This window comes from Mastigoproctus giganteus, chromosome 2 (genome assembly GCF_048544385.1).
Source record: "Mastigoproctus giganteus isolate SK-2022 chromosome 2, ASM4854438v1, whole genome shotgun sequence".
In the NCBI taxonomy this organism is placed as follows: domain Eukaryota; kingdom Metazoa; phylum Arthropoda; class Arachnida; order Uropygi; family Thelyphonidae; genus Mastigoproctus; species Mastigoproctus giganteus.
The window spans coordinates 116,992,912-117,015,905 of NC_143576.1; the positions used below are offsets into that span (position 1 = coordinate 116,992,912).

Below are 22,994 nucleotides of genomic sequence, written 5' to 3' on the forward strand. Positions count from 1 at the left end.
AGTTCTCTATACAGGTCTGGAGGTCTCATTTTAGGAAGGATGAAGAACTGCTGTAACGAGTACAGAGAAGGGCAGCAAGGTTAATGAATGGAACAAAGGGTTGTTACCAAGAAAGGCTTAGGTTTTGTAAATTACAGTGCCTGGAGACTAGGCAAACTGTGAGGTGATCTGATTGAGGTGTATAAAGGCCTTGAATGGTTTGAGCAAGCTCAATCCTGATAGGATTCTTTCTCTTGCCCAGATTGATCTCCCATGGGAAAATAAATTCAAACTGAGGAAAGACAATTGTAGAACAGATGTGCGGAAATTTACTTTAGCCACCAGGTGGTTGATTGCTGGAACAAACTTCCATCAGTTATTGTAGAAGTTGACTGCTTAAATAAATTCAAGGCAGAACTAGACAAACATTTGGAGTGAATGGATGGGTGAAATGGGAAGGGTTTTTTTTTTTTTTTGGCTGATGCTGTATAAGCTTGCTTTCTTGCATCTTATGCCTCTACTAATGCTATAATTCTTGATGCAGTAGTAGTGGCATGTGATGCAAGAAAGCAAATGTATGAGCTTATGCAGCATCAGCCAAAAAAAAAAAAAAAATTACACCATTCCCTCCAAATGCCTGTCCAGTTCCTCTTTAAATTTATTCAACCTATCAACTTCCACAACGACAGATGGAAGTTTGTTCCAGCAATTAACCACCCGCTGGCTAAAGGCAAATTTCCGCACATCTATTCTACATCTGTCCTTTCTTAATTTGAATTTATGCCCCCTTAGGTTCATAATCTGAACAATTGGAAGGATTCCATCAGAATTCAGTGTGCTCAACCCATTCAAGGCCCTATACACTTCAATCAGATCACCACGCAGGTGCCTAGTCTCCTGCCACTGCAATTTGCAGAACTTAAGCCTCTCTTGGTAAGAGGATCCCTTCATTCCCCTCACCTATGGGTTACTGCATATGGGTTACTTCTACCCATATGTAGTACTTTGCATTTGTCAAGGTTAAACTTCAGTTGCCACTTCTTAGCCTGTCTGCCCAAATTATCTAGATCCTGTTGCAGTAGCACACTGCCATTACTGTCATTAACAATCCTGCCAACCTTTGTATCATCTGCAAACTTCGACATTCAGCCTGATATACCTTCATCAATATCATTGATAAATATACAAAACAACAGTGGACCCAACACCGAACCCTGTGGGACTCCACTAATAACATTAGTCCACGAAGAGCAGCACCCATTGATTACCACCCTCCGTCTTCTCCCACTTAACCATCCTTTTATGCACATCACTTTCTCTCCATTAAACATTACTATTGTTTTAGAGTAGGCTATTCAGTTTTGGGGAAGTAAGATTGAGTATCTTCTATTGCTTCACAAGCAATAGAAGATACTAAAGATACCTTTTTAAGCAAAAACAATTGTGAAAAAATTGTTTTTGCTTATAAAAAGGTAACATTGGAGAAATTGTAACAATCTTTGCAACAGTAGACACTGCTACTGAATTTAGCCATTTTGTTAAAAAGATCAATGGCAAGCAGTGGACGGGTCTGGTCCACTGAGATTTTTCATGGAATGCATTTAGCTGCATAGAGGCATTTTTCAGGGCTGAATAAGGTAAGAGATATGATGAGCATTTTGTTACAGTGTCAGGGATATGGAAATTCAATGTTGGAAGTTTTAACAGGATTGAAAGGTGAAATAGGTTTTCAGAGGTAGTGATACTGCATTTAGCCAATAAAAAAAAAAAAAAAAGTCAAGGCAATTAGTAACTCTTGTTGGATCTTCATTTACAACAAAAAATTCAGAGGGAGTCATAAAGATTCTTTAATTGTGGAGGAAGGTGTGAAGTCTCCACAGATTGGATGAGTAGCTGACTTGTGAAGTAAGCTGAATATCCAACTGGACAGACTGTTTATTGCATCAGAGTCAGGAACTGGAAGGATGTAACCTCCAGCAATATCAAGCAGGTTGTCCTCTAACAGTTCAGTTGACAGTGCAGCCTGTTGTTTTTGCACACATCAGCTGTTCTTTGTGGAGCTTGAGCCAGAATTAGGCAGACATTATCAGCAGTGCCAGAAAAAATAATAACAATAAGAATGTCAAACTTTTCGTATTCTGATAAAAATTTTTTATAGTAGTTGCTGTTATTTGGTTTTTAGGAGCATTAGCAACTAAGGCCATATTGCTCTGGGATATGCAGCGGTCATTCCCTGACCTTTCCGCATTCTCCATATTTTGTGGTCATGGGCTCGAACCCCGGTCTAATCAAGAAGCGTGTGCTATGCACTGCTGCTCCTGCCCACCTGGTTGCGGAGGCACCGATTTTATAGTAGTAAGAGGACTGATTTGGATCAGGTTATTTCTAGCTGGTTAAAGATTGTTGTTGTTGTTATTTGGTTTTTAGGAGCATTAGCAACTAAGGCCATATTGCTCTGGGATATGCGGTGGTCATTCCCTGAATGACCTTTCCGCATCCTCCGTATTTGGTGGTGACGGGCTCGAACCCCGGTCTAATCAAGAAGCGTGTGCTACGCACTGCTGCTCCTTCCCACCTGGCTACGGTGGCGCCTCTGGTTAAAGATATGCTTTTTTATACAATCTCAGCAAAAGTCACAACTGGTAGGGATTGTTTAGCATTTAGCATTATTGACTTCACTGTCAATCAGTATTTACAAGGATTTGGGTCCTGATGGTTAGTATTATATTGGATAGGCATGATGATAAACAATTTCTGAAAGGCTCGTGATTCAGATTGGAAATGCAGGGCTGGTTTACCCTCAAAATTTAACTTATGGTAATATGGTGGGGATTGGATCTTGCAATGGTGTAACTTGGTTACAGTCATTTTCTTGATGTGATTGACAGCAGTGGCTTATATTCCCATGAAAGATGTTTCAGACTTTATATTTTGGCTCATAAAATGGATTTCCTATGGCCACAACTGGCCATATGTTCTTGTTTATATTCCGGCACAACTAGAGGTCAGAGGAGTTTACATTAAATATTTTGACAATGAATACAATCATTAACTGTATTTAGCAGTCATGTGGGCTTTATTCATGGTCCACCCAAAGCATGTGTGCTTCTGCACCCTCCTGTCTGACCACTTCACTATGTTGTGACTACTCGTTGATCCAACTCTGTTGATGAACCTACTACACATAAAATCTTAAATTAAGAATAGTTAGTTTCTTCCTTCATTAAGCAACAGAAACAACTTCTTAATGTTAAAAACTTTAACATTAAGAAGTTGTTAGAGCTCAGTTTCAATTTCTTCTCCAGACATGTGGGGCTATCCTGGGGCCAAACAAAGAAACAGAAAATTACTGCAAAGTTATTTTACTGCAACAGGATGTAGAAAAGTTGAGCAGATGGGCTGAGAGGTAGCAACTGATATTTAACATTGACAAATGTAAAGTACTGCATTTGTCAATTACCCTAAAGTAACGTATGAAGCAGTTACCCTAGAGTAACGTATGAACTGTGCAGTAGAGAATGAAAATTATCTGGGGGTAATTGTGCAGTCAGATATGAAGTTCTCTGAGCAGTGCACTTAGTCTGCAAGAGTAGCTCATGGTGTCTTGTCAATCACATACAGGAATTTTTCTAGCAAGAATAAGGTGTTTATCCCCTTCAAGGGGATAAACTTAAACTTCTAAACTGAACCAACATGTTCCTTGTTGGTTAAGTTTAGAAGTGCAAAACTTCTGGTATTGAAGAAATTTCTTCCTTTTATTGGGCTTGTTGAGTGATGATACTTGAATTGCAATTGTTTGGATTGTTTGGATCATGTTCATTGCTGTGCTGGCTGGGAGAGGTAGGGACGGTAAGCTACAAATTCAGGCCAGGTAGGTTGGTATGCATTACATTTCAGGTCTACTGATTCACACAGGAATTCTGTTATCAAGATTACTTCCTGCTGATTTGGGATAAGCTATATCCATGCCTTTTTCAACTGATTTGACATCAGTAACACCTCTTCACCAGGCTGTATAGTTGGCAGAAGAGTACATTAGTATTATAGTAGCATATAATGAAAGGAAGAGCTTATAAAGCATCTGGCTGATTCAAACCTCTGCATGTCTATCCTGTAATCATCCTTTCTCGATTTGAACTTCTGCCCCCTCATACATGTAGCCTGAATAAGAAGAAGAACACTATCAGTATTGAGCTTGATCAATCCATTGAAAGCCTTAACCACCTCAATCAGATCACCTCACAGGTGCCTAATCTGAAGATTGCAGTTTGCAGAACTGGACCATTTCTTCATAAGGCCATCCTTTCATTACCTTCACCAGTCTCGTTGCCCTTCTCTGCACCCGTTCCATCAGATTTACATCCTTTCTAAAATGAGGCCCCTCGACCTGTATGCAGTACTCAAGAGAGGCATCCTAACCAGTGCCTTGTATAATACAAGTTTATAAAGCATCAGAAAAAATAAAAAAAAAACTTTCCCAAATCATCTGTCCATCCCTTAATAGTTTCTCTAGTTCTTGAATTTATTATAACTACCCACTTCCACAACAACAACAGATGGAAGTTTCTTACAAGAAGTTTATTACAACAATCAACCACCCAATGGCTGAAGGCACACTTTTTCACATCTATTCTGCAACCATTCTTCCATAATTTGAATTTATGCCCTTTAATATGTATATTCTGAGCAAAAAGAAGAATAGCATAAGCATTGAGCTTGCTCAATCCATTCAAAGGACTAAACACCTCAATCAGATCACCATTAAGGGGGCCGACCGGCTAGCCGGGTGGGTAAAGTGCCTGCCTGACAACCCAAAGGTCGTGGGTTCGAATCCTGCCTCGGGCTTGGATCAGAGTACTGCAAAAACCTTGGGAGGTGCATTATGGCCACAGAAGCCAATGCGCCAACAACTACCAAAAAAAAAAAAAAAAAACCATTAAGGGGACTGGTCTGCAGAGACTGCAGTGTGCAGAAGCTTTCCCAGTAAGAACATTGTTTCTATCACTAATCTTCGTCCTTCTCTTCACCTGTGGCACCTCCGTAGCCAGGTGGGAAGGAGCAGCAGTGCGTAGCACACACTTCTTGATTAGACCAGGGTTCGAGCCCGTCACCACCAAATACGGAGGATGCGGAAAGGTCAGGAATGACCACCGCATATCCCGGAGCAATATGGCCTTAGTTGCTAATGCTCCTAAAAACCAAATAACATTCTAACATTCTCTTCACCTGTTCCAGCAGGTCTGCATCCTTCCTAAAATTAGGAATCCAAACCCATATGCAGTATTCAAGATGCAGCCTACCCATTGCCTTAAACAATGGGATAATCACCTCCTTATCCCTGCTACAAAATTTTTGCATATCATTGACAAAACTCCCATGAGCTTTCCTGGCAGTCAGTATGCACTGCTCAGAAAACTCCATAACTGACTGCACATTCACCCTCAGGTCTTTTTCATTTTCCACTAACCTGAGTACAGTATCACACAGTTGGTATACTAATCTGGGATTACTGCTACATATATGGTACCTTTCATTTGTCAATATTGAACTCAACTGCCATTTCAACATTATCAAATTGTTGAAGTTAAACATAAGGAAGGCACCTGGGGTGGATGGCATCTATCCAGTTATATTGAAGGAGGCAGCAAAGAAAGTAAGCAAACCCTTAGCCATAATTATGAGAGCTTCCTTGGACTCAGGGGAGGTCCCCATGGATGGAGGTGTGCAAATGCATCACCAATTCACAAAGGGGGTTCAAAAGGTGACACAAGTAAATACAGACCTGTTAGTTTAACTTGTGTTCTGGGGAAAATAATGGAATCACTGGGTAAAGAAGCATTGCAGGATCATCTAGACAAGACTGCAGTAATAGTTAAGACACAGCATGGGTTTGTTAAAGGGAGGTCTTATCTAGCCAATTTGATTGGATAATATGATGTGGTCACAAAGGAACTGAATGGCAAAAATAATTTTTAGCATTAGCATTAGCAGAGGCATACAATGCAAGAAAGCAAGCTTATGCAGCATCAGCCAAAAAAAAAAAAAAAAAACCTCCCATTTCACCCCTCCATTCGTTCCAAATGCCTTTCCTGAAATCCAAGTATATTTTGATATCATATACTTGGATTTCAGGAAAGCTTTTGATATTGTTGCACATTGAAGACTGCTGTACAAATTGGAGACGGATGGCATTAAGGATAAGTTGCTACAATGGATAAAGGGATGGTTGAGTGGGAGACGACAGAGAGTGGTAATCAATGGACACTGCTCTTCATGGACAAATGTTATTAGTGGAGTTCCCCAGGGCTCGGTGTTGGGCCCATTGTTGTTTTCAGTATTTATCAATGATATTGATGAAGGTATATCAGATTTAATGTCCAAGTTTGCAGATGATATAAAGGTTGGCAGGGTTGTTAACGACAGTAAAGACTTTATGCTACTCCAACTGGATCTAGATAAGTTGGGCAAATGAGCTGAGAAGTGGCAACTGAAGTTTAACATTGACAAATGCAAAGTACTGCATATGGGTAGCAATAACCGAAGAGAAATGTACCAACTGTGTGGTACTACACTCAGGGAAGTGGAAAGTGAAAAAGACCTGGGGTAATTGTGCAGTCAAATATGAAGTTCGCTGAGCAGTGTAGATGGGCTGGCAGGGCAGGTCATAGAGTCTTGTCAATGATATATAGGAATTTTGCTAGCAGGGACAGGGAGGTGATTATCCTGCTATACAAGGCCACACCTAGTGTACTGTGTACAGGTCTGGAGGCCTCATTTTAGGAAGGATGTAGAGTTTTTAGAACGAGTATAAAGAAGGGCAACAAGATTGGTGAGGGGAACAAAGGGGTGCTCTTACCAAGAAAGGCTTAAGTTCTGCAAATTGCAGTGCCTGGAGATTAGGTGCCTGCGAGGTGATCTGATTGAGGTGTATAAGGCCTTGAATGGGTTGAGCAAGTTGAATGCTGATGGGATTCTTCTTCTTGCTCAAACTAAGAACCTGCGGTGGCACAGTTTCAAGTTGTGGAAAGATATTTGTAGAATGGATGTGCGGAAATTTGCCTTTAGCCAGCGGGTAGCTGATTGGTGGAATAGACTTCCATATTTTGTTGTGGAAGCTGATAGCCTAAATAAATTTAAGGCTGAGCTGGACAGGCATTTGGAATGAATGGCGGGGTGAAATGGGAGGTTTTTTTTTGGCTGATGCTGCATAAAGTTGCTCTCCTGCATCGTATGCCTCTACTAATGCTGATGTTTCAGCCAATCTGCCAATTTTTCTAGAACTTATTGCAATAGCATACCTTGATTACTGTGATTAACTACCCTTCCAAAATTTTATCATCTGTAAACTTAAACATTAAACCTGATATACCTACATCAATATCATTAATAAATATAATGATATTTATATTTATCATAGGCTTCTTTCTATGTTGCCTGATAATTTATATGCATACCTTCATTTTTCTCTCTGCCACAAGTCTCATCAGTTAATCTGACATCCATTTAGATCTAAGCCTTGAACAGAATTTCTTAGTTGGTATGAAAAGCCTAGTGGTATTTATGATGATTATTTCCCTGAATGCTTCCCATTTAGAATTTGCTGTTAATAACATCATCAGTTGTTTTGTCCTGCTGCATAGAATTTAGAACCTGTCTAAAAACACTAGTTGCCCCTATGAAATCAAAAGCCCTTTTCTTTACCATTGAGAATATTTATGTCTTTAAGTAAATCTCACATCAGTACACTGTGATCACTGTGGGTGTTTTTCCTGCATGTTCTTAATGTACAAAGAATCACTGCTAATAATCAGATCAAGATTATTGCTTCCTCTTGTTGCCTCTCTAACATGCTGCTGTCAAAAGCAGTCATCCAATAAATCCAGAAAAGCCTTGCTAGTGTGTAAGTGACCAATCCACAAGTTCCTGTCAATATCTGGAAAGTTAAAATCCTCCATTATAAGACATTCTGATTTTCCTTATATAGTTGTTTGTTATAGTCATCACCATCATTAGGCCTATAACACACACTTATTCTCATTTTTGTTTTCTTCCTGTATTCTTGGTAAACAGACGGTGAATGCTATAAGTAGTGGCAGTAAAAGTCAAGAATGATATATTCATTGACATGTAGGCATGACAGACAATGTAATGATTAGTTTTTTCTCATTATTAAAAGCAGATTTAATAATGAGAAAATTTAATAATGAAAAAGGAAATGGTTTACAGGTTTTGATTAAATTCAGAACAGGGTGCACACTCCAGTTTACCACGTTTTTTAATTGTGTGGGTTTGTTATCAGTAGGAAATAATAGGAAAAGAAAGAAAGATTCTTTATATATATGTGTATCATAACATCAATCAATCACTTAACGTTATGATGTTATCGTCTGTTGTGTTCACACACCAATCAGTACATCGTCTGTCATGCCTATATGTCAATCAATAAATCATTCTTGACTTCTACTACTGCCACTACTCATAACACACACCATATGTTTACCAAGAATGCAGGGAGAAACTGCAGTAGCAGCAAGCCAATTTGTTTGGTAAGTTTCCTGCAGTTTGCAGTGATTCTCATATTGGCTTTCTTTTACCTTTGCCAAAAAAAATTATATAAGGTCCAAACAATACATCAGTTTGAGTTGCATTTTCTATGGCTGATCAACTTGAGCATATTAACATTTGTTGAAAGTATTGTTTTTTTTTGTCCCTTGATATGATATATTATGTTTTATATCATGTTATCTTATGTTTTATATCACTGGATTTTCTTTGTTGCAATCCTTAAATTGTGCAGATTGTTCACTTCAGTAGTTTGGACATTTTGGCATTTGAGTAATACAATTAGTGCTAGTGTTCCGTAGAGTTGCAGAGAACACAAATGACTACCCCTCTACAGATGGCTGGGAAGTATTCATATTTTTGTCCTTTGTAATATATTATTAGGTTTGGAATGTATTACCTGACCTACAGTCAATGGTGGACTAGTTAAGCTGAAAGTGAGTATTACATTACAAGCAAAAACAAGCAGTCCATCATGTTTTGCAATAATTCTCTTTTATCTTGTATTAATACTTACATCATTAAATTCCAGTTTCATTTCTTCATCAGCTATGTTAAACAGATCCTGCTCTGCTGTTACACTTTTTAAGGTGTTTAGTGGAGCATGTGGATTAACCATTGCAGGGATTCTGCCAAATGAGATATTAAGAGTCATGTTGGCTGTCCATTTGTACAAGTATATTTTTTAATTTCAGTCAGTGCACAGTTTTGGGTGCATTTGCTATATTTACAAGGCATTTTTAAAATGAGAAATGGAGGTAGCTTATAGGTTGACCACTGAGGGAGTGTAATTTTAGAAAAAGTAGGGTACAGGTTCTTCCTCCCAGGTTTCCGGCTCCACCACATGGAGGCAAGCATGGTGCAACCTAATGACCAAGCAGCTGTAAATTAAATCATCAGTGATTAATACTGTTAAATAACAAACAAATTAACAGAAGGTTGCTTTCCTACTAGGCCTATGGTTATAGAGTTTTTATCAGAGTTTTTGAATTCTCTTCTATATTGATATAAATTTCTGTAAATCACATGGTCACTAGAAATTGTTTGGCACTTAGAGCAAGGGGTGTGGTACACAGCATCTGCTTTTCTCTATTTTTACTTTATTTTCTTTTTTTTTGCAGTCACCCCAAACAATAAAGGTATAAGAACATGTAGTACTTAGCACTGTGTATGGGTTCAAGGTTGAGAAGACAAAGGATACTTGGTAACATTGGACATGAATTTTTGTAGATTGTAATTTTCAGTAAATATAGATGGAGGGAACAGAAATAGAAAGGATAAAAGAGAAAAAGAAAAAATTAGGTCTGTAAGTTTACAATTGAACAGTGAAAGGATGTTGACTAGTTGAAACGTGTCTGGGCTGGTTTGGAAAAGAGAAGTGGAATTAGAGATCCAATTAGGAACAGCAGTGCATGTGAAAATATCTATAAAAAAGGCATGTAGCAGAAACTGAATGTCTATGAGAGAGAGAGAATTATTAGGAGATGGGTCATTAATGAACTTATCTGCTCTCTTTGGGATAGACTCTTTGAGCTTGAGGGAGAGAAGTTTTGGGGCACCCACCCCAGATATGGGAACAATATTTCATGGTAGGGATTTGTAGACAGTTTAACACGTAAAGAATAGTGACACTGAGGGTGAAACATTAAACTTTGATTACTTGTAAAATGGAGAATTAAAATGGGGAGAGAATAACCACTGAGGAGGAGAATGTGTTTGACTCAGTCAAATCTAATGGCTAAGGCCTGGGGTCTATAGATATTCAGGGCCCTCCAAGTCAAGTCCTTTCCTATCCTAGCCATGATGCTGAGGGGTTAGAGGGGAAGTCCAGAATGAGGTATGTGTCGGTGAGTTTTAACTAAACCTCTGCATGCGGTACCCCCCTTCTTTCTTTCTTTCTCACACACACGCGCGATATGCTTGTCAAGGAAAAGTAAGGCATATTATTTTAGATTCAAATTAAAAGAATATTCTAGATGAAGATCATGTCAATACACCTGCCAAATGGCCCATGGGGAACACGCCATCTGTAGCTCACTAGATAAGGATGGGATTTGGTTCAGTGTATGTGCATGTTTTGAGCCAGTTCTGCACCTGGCAGATGGTTGGCCTGGATCTACTGTTGGAACAGTGGGAGGTTGTCATGGGGGGATCCAATGGTGCCCATACATGCTGTATGGGCACCACTGGGAATCCCTAAGTGGTGGGTGGTTTCATCATAGCTTCAGATGGGGAGATCTGTTAGTGCTGGTCTGCTAGCTGATGGCGTAATGCAATGTTTTCTAAACTTTTTAGTCATGGATTTTGATTATTATGGAACACTTAGGAAACACAAGTTTAGCGGGAGCCAAAGAACTGTTTGTAATATTTTATTACATACGACGCACTGTGCATCTTTATTTCCAACACATGCAAAGCTGAAATTCAAATAATTGTCATCATACTTTTGTCTTGGTCTTTTATCAGTCGGTTCCTGTTTTTTTTTTAATTTGGAATATTTTTTGGGGAAAAAAGGGCTGCGACTGTTCATCCTCACTTTGAAGTGTGACGATATTGTGTTCTTTTTCATCAACCACAGTTGCAATACTAGAAGTACTTGCTTCTCGTTTTAAAGTTCCTTTTTTCAACCACATATTTTAGTAATAATATTTCAAAATATTGATAATTATCAAAAAAAATTATACAAGGAAGTGAGTTTAGTTATGATATTGGTTTGTTTCCGCCTCTCCTTCAACCCGTGTACCCCCATGCTAAATCGCATATGAATGGCATATTAGATCAAAACATTGCTACTTTTTCGTAGATGTTATTACCTCTATGCAAAGCCTGCCAAAATAAAGTGTTCCTTGGCCTATTTGATTATTATGCCAGTCTATGTCAGTATATTAATAACCGAAAAAAATAAAATAAATAATAAATAATGTTAAAAATTATAATGACACAAAAGTGATGTCTGCTACAAATATGCAAAATTTATTTATTTTATTTTATTTTTTTAATTATTAATTATGATTTTTTGCAGAACGCTTGTTCACATCTCATGGAATACAGTTTGAGAAACGCTGGTGTAATGTGTGGTGGGGCTTCGTAGACCTACGTGAATGGGATTTTGTCTGTGCTAGGCACTTCTGGTGTTAGGCAAGTAGTTGATGAGGGCTTGTAGCTTTCAAGTGAGGTGGATCTAATGTTTAGAGATGTTGAAAATTCATTTCTTCTTTTGATGCTATGATCCCTTTCACCGTTTTGAGAGCCTGTGGGTCAAGAGCCAGTGATCTCTCTGGCTATGCAAATGAGTGAAGATAATGGTCTTTTCCTGGTTCAAATTGGGTCCCTGATATACAGGATGAGTTGACTGTCCGTGCACTGAATTAGGAATGAAAGTTGGTAGTGGGGTTATAAAAGTGGAGAATTGTTAGAATCAGAGCTCTTGAGATAGAGAGTGGATTATGTTGTGCCTGTATTTGAACATAATGTAGAAGTTGAAGGGCAATTCTGCAAAGCTAAAATTTATGGAATGGCAATTACCTGTGCACCTTAAAGCTTACAAGCAGAAAAGGCTAAAAGTTTTTTTTTATATTAAATGAGTGAAAAGTGGGTGTGAGAGGAAATTAAAGAAGATTTACCTGTCTTCAGCTACTGTTCAGCCAGAAGCAAGAGGTAGTCCTTTTATGCCCCATGTCATAGCTGGTCCTCTACATGGTTAGGAGTTATTTCAACAAATTCCTTCCTTCCTGGCATATCTCGGAGGTGGCAGTGATGGCGATGGTGAAACTGACCTGCAAGAATAAATTATAAACTATATCAGGGAATTCATAAATATACATATCCATAATGTTTTCATATTTTTTAATATTTTTATTAGATATACAGGATGTCCCAAAAGTCACTGCATATTTTAGTGAAACAATGTGATTTTCAAATAAATTTCATTACAACAAGTATACAGTCAGTCCTCGTATAATACGTGTTTGCACTACATGAATTTGATCATACACAATTTATAAATTGGGGAACGATATCATATATAACACGAACCAAATTCGCTTATGCACGATCCGTCTTTGGGTTTACAAGAAATGGCAGTCAAACACAGAATCAACTCAACTGAACGCAACACGATAGGAACGAGAGAAGATTCTGAAAATGTATTTATGTTTTTTATATCAGTGAAGGGGAAACACATTTCACCATAATAAAGTAAAAACCCACACAATTCATTCCAGCTATCGGTATTATTGCAAATGCAATTAGATCGAGTTTACTACCCATTTATAACAGATTCCACTAGCAGAAACACAACTGGAAATTATTTTTATTGTTTTATGGTAGTGACCTCCAGAAATGTGCTTTAATAAAATGTGAGCTAGTGAGGTGTTAATAGTGTGTCTTTGCCTTTACAGTGTTATTTATTCAGTTGCTATATGTGTGCAGCTTTGTTTATGTGTTTCAAGTGTACCTCCTCATTTTGTAATTGTGCTTTATTCCCTAAAAATTAGTAAAATACTTAAAAGGTGTGAAAAGGAAGCATCCTGGTGAAGACACTACAGATTCAGAGAGAAAAAGAAAAGCAATATCAATAGACAGAGGCGGACTGGATCAAAAATTCTTACCCGCGAAAATTTGTAGCAGCCTTGTACTAGAGTTTATGGACAAAATCACACCGGTCTCTATTGTCTTCTGGCCTACAGCCCACCAGGGTTTCCCTGGTATGGTCAGTTCACCTCTGTCAATAGAGAAAAAATATGAAATTGTGAAATGCTTTGAGTGAAATGAAAGAACATGTGATACTGCACATGATGCAGGCCTAACTGAGGCAACGCCGAGAACTAGAAAGAATGCAGAAATAATAAAAACAACTTTCATAGCAGGAACAACTCAAAGTGTAACAAAATGCTTGTTTGTTTGTTATATGGTTTTTAGGAGCATTAGCAACTAAAGCCATATTTCTCCGGGTCATTCCCTGGCCTTTCTGCATCCTCCGTATTTGGTGGTGACAGGCTCGAACCCTGGTCTAATCAAGAAGTGTGTGCTATGCACTGCTGCTCCTTCCCACCTGGCTACGGAGGTGCCTAATAGCAAAATGCATTAGATAAAGATACAAATAATTGGAAGAGATGGAACATCTGTTTGGATAGAAGATTAAACAAAGAACAAGTTTACTTACAATAGAAGCAAAAGCATTAGCAATATTTTATTATGTAATAGTCGTAATAAAATACATATTTAAATATGATATTTACTGTGTTTGGTGATGTTTTGGTTACAATTGGGTGGTCGGCACCTAACTCTATTTTTCCCATAGGGCCTATTATTTATATTGCATGATTTTGCATTGCACAATTTAATCCTAACTCATGGCTTTTTTCCTAACACTAACACTGCTCTGTACTTGTTAATTAAATTCTCAGATCTCCTAATCTTAATACTATTAGTACTCACATGTTCAACTATATCACTGTTGCCCTTAAAAGATAATATCTGCTCTATGTCATCTACTTTTACTTCTAGCAGACATACCCTAGTCCTATTCCACCTATTTCACAGACCATTACCACCTCCATTGGGACTAGTGAATTCTGCCTTGGAGATTGTCCTGTGTTGCCTGATGCAAAAGTGAGGGATCTGGTGTTGGGTTGGGCAACTAAGAGCTTGAGGTTCCATTTTAATTGCTTCAAGCGCATCCACCCTGTTCTTCAAACTCTGAAACACCCATCAGAATGCTAAGTTCACGCCTAATTTCCTGGTACTGTTTGCACCAAACACACACAGATACATCTCCCTTGTTTCCTCATGTCTCCTTCCAGATTGTCCGCAAACTGATGCCCAGCCTAATGAAATATACATTTCATTAGGCTGGGATTCATACTTAACCCCCCCTTCAATTCTCCACCCAGCCATAGCACTACCACTATTTTGAGCCTGTTGCTTTGCTGCTCTTGTGTGAGGCATGATTTCTGTTTAAATTCAATTTAACCCGAGAATAATAAACCAAACTGATAGATACCTAAATGCAGTAATACCTATTATGCTATAAAGTAACATTATATGTATTGTTCTATACCATTAGCTTCACAAAGTTTTAAATTAGTTATAGCCTTACTAGAATAAAGTTTATTTGCTAAAGCAGATAAATACAGTCAGTCATCATATAACAGGATAGCTGGTTCCTAGAAACCCTTGTGCAATGCAAAATCATACAATATAAATAACAGGCCTTATGGGAAAAATAGGGATAGGTGTCAACCACCCAAAATTGAACACACATTTTAACGAAAACATTACCAAACACAATAAATAATCGTAAAACACTTACACAGTTGAAAAATGTAAAATTAATAATTTAATCATTTAAATTTAGGTTCCTATCTTAAAAATAAATGAAGACAGCTTGAGGGAAAGGGTGTGAAAAAGGGTTGAAGAAGCGGAATTATGGGGAAAGTGGCAGCAGGTTTTCATCATTATTGGAACTGGGAGGTGGAGGAGATGCAGATGAGGGCTTTGGACGAAATGTGGTCATACCAGAACTAAAGGGCTGTTGATCATTTTCTGTCTGTTTCTTGGGTGTTTTCATAAAAAAGACATCTAGTTTCTGTTGTTTTGCTATCTTCCTTCTTTCACAAAGCAGCTGCTTATATGGTTCCAAAGCAGATCGAATTAAAGCCATCATAAAACAGCTTTCTCTGAAGTAGAAATCTTTGTCTTCTTCCCCACCTCCTACCTGCCCTCCAGCAAGTTGTTGCAGTTCTTCAGTTGAAAGTTCTTCTTCATGGGACTGAAGCAACTCTTCTAAGTCTTCTTCCTTTAATTCTTCAAAGCCAACCTGCTTTGCGAGGGCAACACAATGTGCTTTTAATTTAGGAAGCTCCTTTACAGGATCAAAGTCTTTAAAATCGCAAATAAAATCTGGTAAAAGAGGCTGCCAAACACCATGCAAGCATTTCTTTTGTCACTTCATTCCAAGCTTCCACAATTATGTAAATTGCATTCTTTATGTTGAATTGCTTCCAGAAGTCTATAACTGTTTGTGCATTTTTGTCCTCAGTTGCTGCTATCAACACCTTATACGTGCATCTTGTCTAATAGTGCTTAAATACAGCAATTACTCCTTGGTCAAGTGGCTGGATAACAGATGTTGTGTTAGGCTTAAAAACAGGATTTTTATGTTTGGTGACAGTTCAGAGTTTGAGGGTGACTTGGTGCACTGTCCAAAACAATTAACAAATCCTGTTAATTGTTAATTAACTGCAAAGAAAAAAAATCCAAATTTTTTTTCTTTTCAGTAGCTTCGAAACACACCCTCAAACACATCTAGTAGAAGATCAGTGAAGATCTGCCCTGTCATCCACCATCTTCTGCTACTCCTAAAGTAAATACCCAGGGTAGACTTTACAATCCCTTTTAACACTCATGGATTGGCTGCATGATACACGACAACAGGCTTCAGTTTCTAGTCACCACTTGCATTTGCTCCTAACATAACAATCAATCTATCCTCAGCAGCCTTGATGTCTGGAGCTCATAATTCCTCTCTTGAGATATATGTTCGTGATGGCATTTTTTCCAATATAGTCCAGTTCTGTCAAAGTTGAAAATTTGGTCCAGTGTATAGCCCTCTTCTTCAACTAGTTTTTTCAGTATTGGTGGAAATGCCTTTGCTGCTTCATCTGCACTCACAGCTTCACCTGATAATTTCACATTATGGTAAGCATGACGTTTCCTGAAATTATTAAACTAGCCACTACTGGCAGTAAAGGGAGGCACTTCTTGAGGGTTTTCAGCTTTATTTTTGAGGTTTTCAAATATTGCTAATGCTTTTGTTTTTTTATCATAAGCAAACTTGTTTCTGATCTCTTCTTTGTTTGATCTTCTATCCAAAGAGATAACAGACGTTCCATCTCTTCCAATTCTTTGTGTCTTGATCTAATGGATTTTATCACACTTTGAGTTGTTCCTGCTATGAAAGTTGCTTTTATTTTCTCTGCATTCTTTCTAATTTTTCTCAGCATTGCCTCATTTAGGTCTGTAGCATGCACAATATCACATGTTCTTTCATTCTGCTCACAAAGCGTTCCACAATTTTGTATTTTTCCTCTATTGATATTGCTTTTCTTTTTCTCTCTAAACCTGTAGTATTTTCACTAGATGCTTCCTTTTCACACTTTTCTCGAGTATTTTGCTCATTTTAGGGAATAGAGCACAACTATAAAAAGAACAAAAATGAGGAGACAAGCTTGATACTCATAAACAGCACAGTGCATATGTAGCAACTGAATAAACAATACAGTAAAGGTGGAAACAGATCATCACCTCATGTGACCTCATATTTTACTAAAGCACATTTCTGAAGGTCACTATCATAAAACAATAAAAACAATTTGCAGTTTCCGGTTTATTGGGGATTCCTGCTAGTAGAATCTATTATAAACAGGTAGCAAACTCGATCTAATTGCATTTGCAATAATATCGATAGCTGGAATTCTTGTTTGTTTGTTATTTGGTTTTTAGGAGCATTAGTAACTAAGGCCATATTGCTCCGAGATATGCGGTGGTCATTCCCTGACCTTTCCGCATCCTCCATATTTGGTGGTGATGGGCTCGAACCCCGGTCTAATCAAGAAGCGTATGCTACGCACTGCTGCTCCTTCCCACCTGGCTATGAAGGTGCCTCGCTGGAATTCTGTGGGTTTTTATATTATTATGGCGAAATGTGTTTCCCCTTCCACGAAATCTTCAATCATATAAAAAACAAATAAATTTTCAGAATCTTCTCTTTATTCCTATTCAGTTGCATTCAGTTAGGGTGATCCAAATGCATTCTACTGCCATTTCTTGTAAACACAAAGGCGAATTGTGCATAAGCGAATTCGGTTTGTGTTATATGCAACATCGTTTCTCTATTTATAAATCATGTACATCAGCATGTTCGTGAGGCAACAAGAGGGAGCAATACTCTTGATCTGATTATCAGTAGTAATTCTTCATGCATTAAGAATCTGCAGATAAATGAACCACTAGGTGGCAGTGATCACAGTGGGATTTACTCAAGGAGGTAACTACCATCAGAGGTAAAGGGAAGGGTTTTTGTTTTCGTAAAGGCGACTATGATGGTCTGAGACAGTATTTAAATTCTATACAGTGGGACCAACTGATGATGTTACCAACAGCAAACTCAAAATGGGAAGCATTCAAGGAACTAATCTTGGAGGCTACCAGGCTTTACATACCAACTAAGAAATATTGTTCAAGGTTTAGGCCTAAATGGATGTCAGATGAACTGATGAGGCATATGGCAGAGAAGAAATATGCATGGGATACATACAAATTCATGGGTGACATGGAAGCCTATGACAGATATAAGTTGGTCTGTAACCAAGTCACAAAGGAGATTAGGCAGGCAAAGGCAGACTACGAAAAATCCTTGGCAAAGGATGCAAAGAAAAACAGAAAAGAGTTCTTTACCTATTTAAACTCAAGAAGGAAAGGGATGAATCAGATTGGTCCACTGGATATTGATGGTTCAACAGTTGAGGATCCTGCTCACATGGCTAACAATCTAAACGAGTATTTTGCATCTACATTCACGCATGAGGAGTTATTCAGGAAGGAGAATGATGTAGGTAAAGTAAACATTGGCAGTGAGCTGGATGATTTTGTAATAACTGAGAGGAAAGTGGAGGAGAGATTGTTGAGGATAAACATAAAAAAGGCACCTGGGATGGATGGGATCTATCCAGTTATATTAAAGGAGGCAGCAAAGGAAGTAAGCAAACCCCTAGCCATAATTATGAGAGCTTCTTTGGACTCAGGGGAGGTATCCATAGACTGGAGATGTGCAAATGTAACCCCAATTCACAAAGGAGGATCAAAGGCTGACACAAGTAATTATAGACCTGTTTAACTTCTGTTCCAGGTAAATTAATGGAGGCACTGGTTAAAGAAGCACTGCAGGATCATCTAGACAAGAATTCAGTTATAGCTCAGAAGCAGCATGGTTTTGTTAAGGGCAGGTCTTGCCTGACCAATTTGATTGGATATTATGATGTAGTCACAAAAGAACTGAATGCAGGGAATAACTTTGATATTATATATTTGGATCTTAGAAAGGATTTTGATACTGTTGCACATGGAAGACTGCTGCACAAATTGGAGCAGTGTGGCATTGGAGGCAAATTGCTGCTATGGATAAGGGGATGGTTGAGTGGCAGAAGACAGAGAGTGGTAATCAATGGACACTGCTCAACGTGGACTAATGTTATTAGTGGAGTTCCTCAGGGTTCAGTGTTGGGTCCGTTGTTGTTTTCGGTGTTTATGAATGATACTGATGATGGGATATCAAGTTTAATGTCCAAGTTTGCAGATGATACAAAGGTTGGAAGGGTTGTTAAGGACACCACTGACGCTATGCTGCTGCAACAGGATCTGGAAAGGTTGAACAGATGGGCTGAGAGGTGGCAAATGAAGTTTAACATTGACAAATGTAAAGTACTACATATGGGAAACAGTAACCCCAGAGAAACGTATCAACTCTGCGGTACTACACTGACAGTGGTGGAGAATGAAAAGGACCTGGGGGTAATTGTGCAGGCAGATATGAAGTTCTCTGAGCAGTGCAGACGAGCTGCAAGAGTAGCTCATGGTGTTTTGTCAATGATATACAGGAATTTTTCTAGCAGGGATAAGGAGGTGATTATTCCCTTGTATAAGGCAATGGTTAGACCACATCTTGAGTACTGTATACAGGTCTGGAGGCCTCATTTCAAGAAGGATGTAGAGCTACTGGAACGGGTACAGAGAAGGGCAACAAGATTAGTGAATGGAACAAAGGGTTGCTCTTACGAAGAAAGGCTTAAGTTTTGCAAATTACAGAGTCTGGAGACTAGGCACCGGCGAGGTGATCTGATAGAGGTGTATAAGGCTTTGAATGGTTTGAGCATGCTCAATGCCAATGGGATTCTTCATCTTGCTCGGAATAATCAGCTCAGAGGGCATAAATTCAAATTGAGGAAGGACGGATGTCGGATAGATGGGCAGAAATTTGCCTTTGGCCAGCGGGTGGTTGGTTGGTGGAACCGACTTCCATCAATTGTTGTTGAAGTTGATAGCCTAAACAAATGTAAGGCTCAACTGGACAGGTATTTCGAGCGAACGGAGGGGTGAAATGGGAGTGGTGTGTTTTTTTTTTTTTTTGGCTGATGCTGAATAAGCTTGCTTTCTTGCATCATATGCCTCTGCTAATTCTAATGCTAATGTATGATCCTTGAGGTTGTCACAGACATTCTCTCAGATATGCCAGACAAGCTGTACTTGCTACTTGGGAGTCTAAAGCGCTGATGGAACTGATATTTGGGTGAGATTCAAGTCAAATGGACCCAATTTCAGCTTGCTTGCACCTTCACGATGCTGGGACTGTTAGTAACCCTGGGTATAACATCCATGCACATGCACACTGTGGGTGAACCACTGTGGGCACCCAGGTGTGAACCAATGTAAGCAGGGGTCAAGGTGTGTCACCCACACCACATGGAGGAATGTCACCCCCTCTGTGTTACCAGGCAATACTAAGTGGTAGATGACTCTCATCAACCGGTGAATTATCACCACTTTGCTTATTGGAGGCTTGAAGTGGTTGAACCCATGTTTAGTCTGCAGAACTAAGTTCCGGTCAACCCTTCCCCATTCCATAATGCAGTATGACTGATGACCTTTGAGGTTATGATGAACATCATGGAAGATCCAATCTTCCTTACATTTCGAGGGTACAGATCTAAAACGATATTCGCAGGCCAGCCGCTAGTTAGTACACCAGGACCGAACCTATTGGTAACTCTCTAGGAGGCTTCCGGATCACTAGTGTATAATCTTGCTACCTCTATTCTACTCTGCCAGATAGTGACTGGAGGATGTCCAAGTAGTGTGTATGTGGGGGGGGGAGGCATTGTCGAGGCCACGTTATGTCAAGGATCTGGGTATATTCTTACCATGTGTACGCCATATCCAAAAATTTCATTACTTCATACAGCATGTCCCCCCCACTGTTTCTTACTATTGAATACACCACGAGTTGTCAAACTAATACAGTAAGTTTATCTGCGAAAAGATCTAAACCTCCCAAACACTTCCTAGTTCACTTCACAAATATACCTGGTCTCAATTCTAATCTCAATTCAATTCTCAATTCTGGTCTCAATTCTAATCAACGATGTCCATTTCCACTTGCAGTCTGCCAAACCCCATGTACTTTTTCTGACAGAATCTCAGTTATCGGTTGATTCAACAACTGCTCATCTCAGTTGCCCAAATTATTCGCTGTATGATTCCTTTCGCCTCAAAGGTGGTATTTGTCCATTCCGATATTCCCTGTCAGAGACTTGGTAATTTGGAATCTCCTCTTTTCGATCTTCTCTGGCTTAAAATCTTTCTACCTCATTCTATCAAATTCATCTCTTCCGTTCTCCCAACTCTAATAATCACTAGGAGCTCTTTGACTTCCTCTCTTTGCAACTTGATTTTCTCCAGTCCAACTTTCCTAACAGTGAGGTAATTTTCCTTGATGATTTTAATGTTTCCTAGTCACACCGACCCAGCTGGTCGAGATGCTGAGGCTTTTGCAATTACTAATGACCTTGCTCAGGTTGTTCATTTACCTACAAGAATACTGGACAATCCTAACCATGCAGCCAAAATGCTTGATCTTTTTCTCACAAACAACCCTTCTAAGTACACGGTCAAAGTGAGTGGTCCTTTAGGCACCTCTGATTACAACTTGATGATTTGTCTCATCTCCAATGGAGCCTTTATCTTATGGCTATTCTCAACCTCGTATTGTTTGGCATTACAAGAATGCAAAATGGGATGACCTGCGAGATTTCTTTTCTTCTTTTCCTTGGTCGAATTACTGTTTCAAAACTTCTGATGTCAAGGTTTGCTCAGATTGGGTCAGTGAAATTATTCTTGTAGGAATGGAATCCTTTATTCCACACTCCACTTTAAAATCTCGCCCTTTATCTAAACCTTGGTTTTCCAATAAATGTGCTAAGGCTGTTCAAGAGAAGAACGTTGCATATCATATTTGGCTTATTTCCAGACCTTCAGTTTCATTTTCTGCCTACACCAAAGCTCGCAACAATTGTAAAGCAATTATTAATCAGTCCAAACTAGATTTTGAAAAGGCTAAGAGTAGAAAACTTGATTATTACCCTAATGGTAGCTGAGCATTCTGCTCTCTTGCAAAGCTATTGGCCGTGACTTTTGCCATCCCTGCTCCCACCTCTGTCAAAACCAGTTGGATCTGTTGTCACTTCAGCCAAGGATAAAGCTGATCTACTAGCATCCCATTTTTCTTCCAACTCATATATTAATGATCTTGGTAAAACACCTCCTGCCATTTCCAACACACTCCATTCAATGCCTCCTGTGGTCTTCCGTCCAAAGGATGCCAGAAGGATTTTGATGAATCTTGATTCTAAGAAAGCTCCAGGTCCTGATGGTATTTCTCCACTTGGTCTCAAAACCTGTGCTCCTGAACTTACTCCTATTGTTTTCCACCTTTTTTCACTTTCTTATTCCAAAGGTGTTTTTCCTTCTGCTTGGAAATTTGCTCATATCCAGCCAGTTACTAAAAAGGGTGACAAATCCCTCCCATCCAATTATTGAGGTGTTTAAGGCTCTGAGAGGCAGAAGTAAAATGAATGAGGATGAAATTTTCATGGTTATAAAATTCTAGAAGAAGGGGCCATAATTTCAAGTTATGGGGGGAGATGTTTAGACTGGATTGCAGGAAGTTTTATTTTAGCCATGAGTTATAAATTACTGGAATAAGTTGCCTACATGGATGGTAGAGGGCGACAGTTTGGGGAAATTCAACGGTCATCTACGGGAGGCTTAGGTTGTCCATTTCCTTTTCTCTTATTTATTTATTTTCTTCTTATTATTATTATTTTATTTCATTTATTTTTTGTTATTTTATTATTATTGTTATTTATTTATTTTTTGTTATTTATTTATTTTTTGTTATTATTATTATTATTTTTTTTTTTTTATGCTGGCACAGCATAAGCCATAGGCTTCCTTGCACCACGTGGCCATTGCTAATACTAATACTAATGACAGTTACACTGCTGGTCACCTCCAGTATACTTGGCACAGTGTTTCATGTCTTGCACATAGTGGTATGCTCAGGATTACAACCAGACGTGGCAGAAATTTAGTCCACTTGACTCAACAAAGGGATCTAAATATCAGTGCCATCAGCATTTTAGGCTTCCAAGTAGCAAACTATTGCTGCCATACCTGGAAGACTTCTGTGATGAACCTGAAGTATCAAGTACAATAATAAAGCTATACTATTCCTGGAATATGCAAGAGTAGTATATACTACACTATAAAATTAAGTTTGTCATTTTATAAATATATAGTGTATAGACTTAATAAAATACTTTTAGTATTATTACAAA

The 22,994-nt window shown here is 38.7% G+C and overlaps 1 protein-coding gene across 4 annotated transcripts in view; it reads right to left on the minus strand.

The window, feature by feature from the left end:
- The window catches only part of LOC150089519 (glucose transporter type 1-like), a 1,237,972-nt gene that overhangs the window by 37,413 nt on the left and 1,177,565 nt on the right, over positions 1–22,994 (minus strand). For all 4 annotated transcript variants that reach the window (XM_090368637.1, XM_090368634.1, XM_090368635.1 and 1 more), the window contains one exon: positions 12,165–12,317. In XM_090368637.1, coding sequence (XP_090224763.1) covers positions 12,220–12,317 — 98 coding nt within the window. In that variant the 3' untranslated portion in view covers positions 12,165–12,219. The remainder of the gene's footprint in view (positions 1–12,164; positions 12,318–22,994) is intronic.